The following is an 8,782-nucleotide window of genomic DNA, read 5'->3' on the forward strand; positions in this document are numbered from 1 at the left end:
TAGACAACTTCATCGTCATTTTTGAATCCTTTGAATCCTCTAGCCACAACTTACTCAATTTGTTCATTGATTATCCAAGTCTACTTGTCATCCAAAACCACACACAGCTTAGATGAAAATTTCTTCTCAAATCAATTTCAAAGTTGATGTAATGAATTTTGTAAATAGTCTACGTTTAATACTCCTAATTAGTATCTAAACATTCGATGTGACGGGTACTTAAAAATAAGCAAACCAACCAAACCAGGCCTCACATGCTAGTAGGATTTGGTGGTGGAGGATCCCTCGGCCAGCCGTCGTTTTGAAAGTAAGACCAATATGGTGCGACTTCACCCTAAACAGCTCCTCCTCCTGTAGAAGTAATGTGGTGAGGGCCGGAGCCAGAGGAGCTAGTTTTTCTAGCTCCACCGGCTTCACCTCCTTTCCGGTTCATGTTGAGACCTCGGTACCCGTTCCAGCTCCGTGATACATTATTCAACAATGCTGCATAGTGCCAGTTGCTGTAGCGAGGAAATGAAGCCCCTCTTGATGGAGCCACACCAAACGAGATGTAAGTACTAGCTAGCCCATCGTGGATCATCGTAACAAAGTGAAGAGATCGTCCCAAGCAGCACCGCGAGCGATATCGACAACTGACAGGATGAAAGAAAACGCAAGCACGAGCCTCATTTGTGATGCTCCGGCGTGCCATAGCTAACAAACAGGGCCGACAATCTCCGCACTGTAATCAAACTCACAAAATGCAAGAGGGTTAAGCTGCACGGCTCATTCACTGAGCCGGTGCGCGTCACTTCTGGTATGCGTTTTGCTTCCACTTGATTCACGTTGTACTAGACACCACAATCATATCAGGATCTCATCCACCTCAGATGTTGTTATATAGGCATTATTTTCTTCTTGATGCGCTCTGTTTGAAACAGGTTTCCCGGGTTCTGGAGTATATACTTGTAATTGCTTATTTTTTGTTAGGTTGGAAAAGCTATCTTATTAGAGAAGTTTGCTGTGTAAGATGTGGTATGTAGTGGCTATTTGAGGGATTTGGCTACACACAATCGTTTTTTGTTTGATTTGTTAAACACACAAATTTGGGGGAATATTAACTGTTGCTTTTCTGTGATTACAGCGGAAAGGCACCACTTGTATTTTCCAGATTGGGTTTCCCACACCACAAAGGGAGCGCAGAGCTGCAGAAGCAGTGAAGGTACATATGTCATAATGCACACAACAATTTTAACATATTTAATGTTCCAGTACTTTGATCGGCATTTTAGCAAACATTTTGATGTTCCGGTATTCTGTTGATCGGTGTACATATGTCACAGGAGTATCATGATCCTCCGGAGGAAGGACTTCCACAGCCTGCTCCACAGCAGAATGTGGTAAGGATTTTTGTTGCATGGTTTTCCTTATTTGTTGCATGCTGCGTTATATAATCTGTTGATTTTTTTTATCTTACGAGGAAGATATCTCTCTCAAGCAGTATTACCAGATTGGTATACCATCCTTGGAGGGTCAGATAGCATCAGTGGACAAAAAAGTGGTTGAAGTAATTAGAGACCCGGACACAAGCCCTGCAAATGAAAAAAAAAATAGCTAGAAAGCTCGGAAGAGGGCAGAAGTTCTTGGAGTCGCTTAAGGCTAATGTGTCACATATGTAAGTATTTGAACTTCCTTCCCTTGTTTTCCACAATTCAGAACTAAACACTTGCAGTGCTTACGTGCCAATACTGTACACTATGTTGCTTTTGTCCCATAGTTGGTGATGCTTTTGTCCTTGTACTATAATCTTTCACGTTTCCCTCATTTACACTGGTATGCTGATTTTTGATAGTCTAAAATTCCCATCAACCCATATGATGTCAGTCCTTGTCATCTCCAAATATGTTGGTATTTTGTAGAAAATGGCAATACCTCTGTTTTACCTCATTAGGCCATTAGATTGCAATGGCACCATGTCTTGAACTCTGGCTTTTGTTCTTGCATCCCACAAAATGGTTAACGCAATTTTACTCGACTTGCTGGTGTTGGTCTTGGGTTTGTATGCTAAGAAAAACATAAGCTCGTATGAACCGGTGGCCAACTTAGACTGCAGTACTCATTATACCAAGTCAACGGTTAATAGAGGATTTGCTAATTGAAATGCCATTGTACCAATAAGTCGAGAAGGCAAATGGAACATGTTAAATGCACATTATTAACTGAACTTGTTGCATCATAATTGCAAAACATGAGTCTAATAAATTCTGCCCATAGCATAAATATTCACTGGTGATCGACAAATGCAGAAGTCCTGCTCTTAATGAAATAGCTGTTTGTTCTTGGATAGTCTGATCTGACAGTACTGTAGAAGAGTTTTAACTTATGATTGTTCTGTTCTGCCACAGGGAAGAGGTTGAGGCGGCCCAGGAGCTCATGGGGATGACTGTAGCTCTGGAAGAGCAAGGAGCAGCTATGGTGGCTGCAGCTCAGTACCACCAAGGAGCATGGTCTGAGCCCATCGCCGAAGAGTTGATGGGGCTGGATGGAGCTGCTGGATCCCTGGATGAGTCAGGAGCAGCGCGGCCTGCTATGGAGGCTTGTGCCAAGGCCCATGGAGCAGGGCCTGAGCCCATTCAATACAATTGAGTTAGCTGAATTGCCCAGCTTTCAGCGGGTCTATGTGCATTACTTGTCGTCGTTTACTTCCATCTGTTCTGTAAGCTGGAACTGATTTGTGACTCCAGTTCTTTTGTTGAGCAAATGGATGGTTAGAACAATTATCTCCAGTTGTGCGACTTTCTGGGGTTTGTACATTTTTGGAATTGGTTTTACAGGTTTATTAGGTGGTGCTGTTATTTTGAGACCGAATCACAGAATGTGTTTGCTTTAGGATCTTATTTTCTGGTGATGTTTAAGCCAGATGCTTGGTTGGCTGCCAATTTCTGAGTCATGAGTAACACTGTAACAGTGCAAATAGTTGAGGAGGGTGCTAATTGCTGAGGAGATTTTCAGTGCATCTGTCGGCACTGTGTTTTTTCTTTTTAATTAATAACCTCTTTGAACTTCCAACAGATGTGAGCAGTGATTATGGGCCTGTTTGGGAGCACTCCACTCCAGAAAAACCAGCTCCACTCCACCAGCTCCACATTTTCCTAGCTCCACTCCACCAACTCCAAAAAAACATGGAGCTGCTGCACGTGTTTGGCTGATGGCAGTGCTCCAGCTCCAAAAACATGAGCACTTATTGTGAATGGTCTATTTTACCCTTTGTGAACGGACCCACATGTCATACTCTTCTATTTTCTCCTCTCTTCTTCCTCTCTCTCCTCTCCTCTCCTCTTCTCAGTTTTAAACAATGCTACATATATTACAAGAAATTATCATGCGAAATGTAGAACAATCTTGATCATCAATCAGAAATGACGACGAGAACCAATCACAACTCAAACACCATCTCATCTACACGAGCAAGCAATTCATCTTTCTTCCTGTTTGCACATCGCAAGAGCAGCAGCACGTACTCATCTACACGAGCAAGCAAGTCATCCACACCTTGGACATGATCTTGACGAGCGCGCGGCGGGCGGCCGCCGCGGCCGGGGACGGGCGCGCAACGGCGGCCGAGCGGGCGGCGCGGCAGGGCGGGCGTGGCCGGGGCAGGCGCGCGGCGCGGCATGGCGGGCGTGGCTGGGGCTAGCGGCGGTGGCCGGCCGGGCGGCGCGCCGGGCGCACGGTGGCTGACGGCCAGATCGCGCGCCGAGTGTGAGGCAGCGGCCGGGCGGGCGGCGCGGCAACGGCACGGTGGAACGAGTGCGACGGGAGCCTTTTTTGTTTCCCGAACCGGGTACCATGTGTAACGAGTGGCAATGGTGGGTAAATACCCACCAACTCCACGAGGAGGTCTGTAGATGGGGTTTTTGGAGCACCTCTTGAGGTACTCCAAAAAAACGTGGATTTACCCCCTGCTCCACCTTTTTCTTGGAGCCGGAGTTGCTGGAGCTAGACGCGTTTGGCTGCGAGTTTTTTGGAGTTGGTGGAGTGGAGCAATTTTTTGTGGAGTGGAGTGCTCCCAAACACCCCCTATAGTGGGTAGGTTGGTTACATTTTGAAAAATGTCCATTTTACTACCCTCACATGTCCCTACGCGCGCAAGTAATAAGCGCGTGACTGAGAAGTAACCCATCTTGCAACTTCTTCTATGAATTCCTGTATGAGGCCTACTCTCCGATGCATTCTTTTTTTTTTGGAGCACCACGATACCTGGAGCTGTTATGTGCCACTCCACTCCTGATGAAGTGTACGCGGAGCACGGCAGCCGGCAGGTCGCATCCTGCCCAGCAAATTCGACCGCGACCATAGGCCGTACGGCGATCCAAGTGACGGACAATGCTACAGAGCCCAGGTAGCGGACACAGCACTACTGCGTCCCTTGCCAGCCGGGGCCATCCCTGGAAATATCAAATATCGAATTCGAATCTAACGGAGCCGATCGACGAAACTGTGTGTTCTCCCGACGAACGAACAACAAACCAGTGCACGGGCGAGCGAGCGCCCCGGCCGGCCGGCCTCACCACGTGCTCGGCGGCAGCGAGCCCTGCCGGCCGGGGACCCCCTCGACCGCTCGCCCCAGCCGGCCGCTCCCGGCGCTCCCGCGACGTACTAGTACTACGCGCGCGTGCGTGCCAGCTCGCCATGCCGCGCGGCGCGGCCACTGGACTCGATCGATCACCCGTCGGCGAAACTCGCCGTGGTTTCAGCGGCTGATGACTCGGAGCGGAGTGTCCGATCTGATCTGACGGGGAGCTAGCTAGCCATAGCTTAGTGTGCCACGATCGTCTCCGATGCCTGCATCGCGTTCATTTGCATGAATGGCGTTTGTACCAAACCACTGCTGCCTAGCACTAGCAGAGTATAGCGAAAGGCAGCGTGCTTGGATGGCTACGAGGTAGCCGCGGGATCCGAGTTTCCCTTTTGATCGGCGCGGCCCAGCTATGGTTAGGAACAGGATGCGGCAGATCTGGTTGAACAGGCAGTGGCTGTCGCTGGTGTCGCACAAAGGCGAGGTATGATTGGACCGTCCGTCTCATCGGGTGACAGGGCTCCCGCCTGGCAGGCTGGCCGGCTACCTAGCTCAAGTGTTCATTGTTCAATCCATGTCTCCCTGGATCATCATGTCGAGCATCCTTCCGCTGATTTGAGCACGGTGCAATGTGCGTGGTAGATAAGTAGGATGAACCAGCCTGGCGAGCAGATGGAAAGAAAAAATGCATGAGAATTTCAAGCTAAACAGGATAAGTGGCTTTCATGATCGTGCCCCTATTTCGAAGACCAATTGTGATTTTGTATTTATGTTTTAACTTTGTGATCTTGCCTGCTGACTGACCGACTGACTGATATTTATCGTTAATTTGACCCATAGTACATCCCTAAATTCAGCTGTTTCAAGTAGAGGCTAAATTCTTGATGGAAATTAAGATAGAAAATCCTGTTACAGCGAATTATTTTTTTCGATCTGAATGACTAATGATAAGTAAGACCAGGTGCTTAATTCAGCAAGTGGCCCACCATTCCCTGAACCGGATCTTGGTTTGACTGATGTCTCATGTCCGGGTGTCAGAGTGTCATTCATCCCCTATGGATAAAACACGCGCTATCTTCTCTATTCACTTCTAATCAAACACCCTCTTTGATGACACATTTCGCTGTTACTTCTGCTGGAGCTGTCCAGGGGCAGGCAACGCACTGCAGATTACAGTGTTACACTCTTGTGCAGCACAGAACATAACGCCTTTACAAGGAAAGTGCGCGCTGCAGGTAACATGTAACAACTGGCTTTATGTCCCGTCATGGTTGCACTCAAGTACCGCTGCTGTTGGAAGGGCCACAAAAACAGGCTGGCTAATGTTGCACGATCAGGCAGGCATTCACGCGCCGTACTGATTTCTGAAAACAGGCCACCAGCATCATCAGTGCCTACTGATCGATTCAGTCGTTGAAACACAGCATCATGCATGGTAGAATAGATGGTACTCGATGGACGGATAGGAAGACACATATTAAGGTGATATACCTGTGCACCATGTCCATATCCACACGTACTTGCTACAATGGCCATAAGCAACAGAGCATGGCCACTGGCCTGATGCATGATCATGGCCAACATGGAAACCTGACATGCAGAAGCGTACATGATCCTACTTGCTTAGCTAGCTTAGGTAGCCAAGCTATTGGGCAGCTGTGATCGAATCATCTTATCATCTAGCTAGTTGTTCTCAAAGCGGGAGAGGCGGTCCTCCGCGAGCCTGCCCCTGCACCCGCTGGTCTTGAACTCCCTCCAGGTGAACTCCAGGTACCGGCTCCGGCCGCCGTCCCCGAGGAGCTGCGGCAGCGGCGCCAGCCTCTCGCCGGGCGGCGGGCCGCCGAAGAAGATCATCGACACCCTTGACCTCTCGCTATTCACCACCACCCGGTGCCTCACGCTCCGGAACCTCCCGTTCGTCAGCACCTGCACGACGCCCATGCATCAGCAGAGAAGTAAGAAGCAGCAGGCAGCATATGCTTTGCTTGGCCTTTTCATTGTACGGCTGCCAGCGGTTTCACGTGCAGTTTGGGCCCTAGATATGATCGTACGTGCCATTTGTATGTCGCTCGATCGATCGTGTTGGGTCGACGATGTTGACCGATCGAAAGATCTCGAGTACTGCTGCTAGCTGCTCGTGACTGACGACTTGCTCGATCGATCGAGATGACTGACAGAGTGACAGGCACAGTAAAAGCGACAGAGGATCGGGTTCGAGTACCTGCAGGGTGTCGCCGACGTTGACGAAGAAGGCGTCCCCGTCGGGCGGGACGGAGGCCCAGGCGCCGCCCCGCAGCGCGATCTCCAGGCCGGAGGTGCCGTTGGAGCGGAGCACGGAGATGATCTGCGGGTCGGTGTGCTCGCCGAACCCCGTCAGGTTGGGCGGCGCGCCCGCCGCCAGCTCGGGCGCCGCCGGCCGCGGCGGGTAGTGGTTCACCCGCAGCACGCAGTCGCTGTCCTCGTTCGTCACCAGCCGCGCCAGCGCGCCGCCGCCGCCGAGGCCCAGCCCCTCCTCCATCAGCTCCAGCACCGCGCATGCCATCCGCCGCACCGCCACCGTGTACTCGTCCAGGAGATCCCTGCATTCGCGCGTTGTCAGAAGAAACATCACAATAAATTGTAAATCCAGCTTTACTCTGTTTCTGGATTTTCAATGATGTCAAGATGCAGGATAGGGACGCGTGATGAGCGCTCTTGCCAGCCGCCGCTCGTGCGTTGGAGATCCGCGGCTGCACGTCACCACTCGCGCCAGAGCCCCGGCACCGCCACCGCACCACCGCAATCAATGGGCGGCGCCGGCGCGTCGAGAGAGACCATGCAACCGACGTCGTGCAAGCAGGCGCAGCACACCACGCAGCGGCAGCGGCAGCGGCGCGTGAGTCAAAATGGCGTGTACGTCGGCCGCCGGAAGCCTGTGACACAACGCGCGGCCACGACGAGCAGTCTTATCCACGGACAGGAAGAATCCATTTTCTTTTCTTCCCCGACACTGTTCATGAGTCTGGTTTTCGTCAACTTGGCTGCTAAGAAATTCCACTACTGATACCGTGTTGATTCCTAGCACGTGCGCGTGCTCCGTGTGGTATTGCTCCACGTCAGAGACATGGAGTGGGAGTGCAGCTATGGAAGGAAAGGCATTGCAAGAGGTGACGTGTGTGTATGCAGGCAGAGGATGGAGAGGGAGGCAGCAGCGACGTCGGTGCAACACCGACCGCTGACGTGAACGTCACCGCTTCGACTCAACTCACCGTAAGGGGCCAGCCGGCGTGGAAGTCGACCACGAGGCGGCGGCGGCGGCGGCGGCAGCCGCAGCGCACGGCAATGTCGAGGACGACGCGGAGGTGGCGACGGGCACGGCGCCGGCGGGGGTGACGCCGAGCAGGAGGTACTCGATCCACCCGAGGTCGCCGTTGCCGCCGATCTGCTTGCTGCCGTACCCGAGCGTCGGGGCCTCCTCCTCCTTCACGCCCTGCGGCAGCGCGAAGAACCCGGCCGCCGCGGCCTCGGCGGAGCGCACGAGCTCCACCGGCACGCCGTGGCCCGTCACCCGGAAGAACCCGTGCTCCTCGCACGCCGCCACCAGGGCGCGCGCCGCGGCCTCGCGCGCGGGGCCCGCCGCGGCGGACAGGTCCACCGACCGCACGTCGGCCACCGGCGGCTGCGCCGCGGGGAGGGCGATCTGCTCGAGCTCACCCTTGTCGAGGACAACCATGGCCGAGGAAACAGAGGAAAGCAGAGGAAGAGGTTTATGCGCAGCGCGAACGCGAGAGCAAGAGGCCCGCGTGCTCACCTCTTATATAGCCACGGTGCATGGCTTGGCGATATCCAGCATGCTGTTGCAACCTTGGCCGTCTGATCAAGCATCAGTGGCCAAGATCAAGGCCTAGTACTATTTGTTAATGTCACTGCATGTAAGGCCCCCTTTGGCACGGCTCATCCCAAAACGGCTTCACCGGTGAAGCCAAAGCCGGTGAGCCAAAAAAACTGGCTTCACCCGGCTTCTAGTTCATTTTAGTCCCGGCTTACAAAACGGCTTCACGCTACAGTGTCTCGATTTGCGTGAAATAGATGAAGCCAAAGCCGAAATAAGCCGTGCCAAAGAGGGCCTAAGTCTTGTTTACCGCTATTGCAAACGCACTCTCAATCCGTGAGGCTCGATCTCAGCCATTGGATTGCTTATATGAGGGGATTGTTCCAAGGATTTCCATGGCTCTGTTTGAATTT

General features: G+C 52.2%; 1 protein-coding gene across 1 annotated transcript; it reads right to left on the bottom strand.

Annotated features, from left to right (window-relative positions):
• Positions 1-5,979: 5,979 nt before the first annotated feature.
• On the bottom strand, positions 5,980-8,336 carry LOC101766800 (gibberellin 2-beta-dioxygenase 1). The gene is made up of 3 exons (XM_004968542.2): positions 7,807-8,336; positions 6,780-7,137; positions 5,980-6,484 (listed from the first exon to the last, which is right to left on the bottom strand). The coding sequence occupies exons 1-3, from the start codon at positions 8,268-8,270 to the stop codon at positions 6,242-6,244; spliced, it is 1,065 nt and encodes a 354-aa protein (XP_004968599.1). The 5' UTR covers positions 8,271-8,336; the 3' UTR covers positions 5,980-6,241.
• Between the last annotated feature and the right edge of the window lie 446 nt (positions 8,337-8,782).

This window comes from Setaria italica, chromosome V (genome assembly GCF_000263155.2).
Source record: "Setaria italica strain Yugu1 chromosome V, Setaria_italica_v2.0, whole genome shotgun sequence".
NCBI classification, from domain to species: Eukaryota; Viridiplantae; Streptophyta; class Magnoliopsida; order Poales; family Poaceae; genus Setaria; species Setaria italica.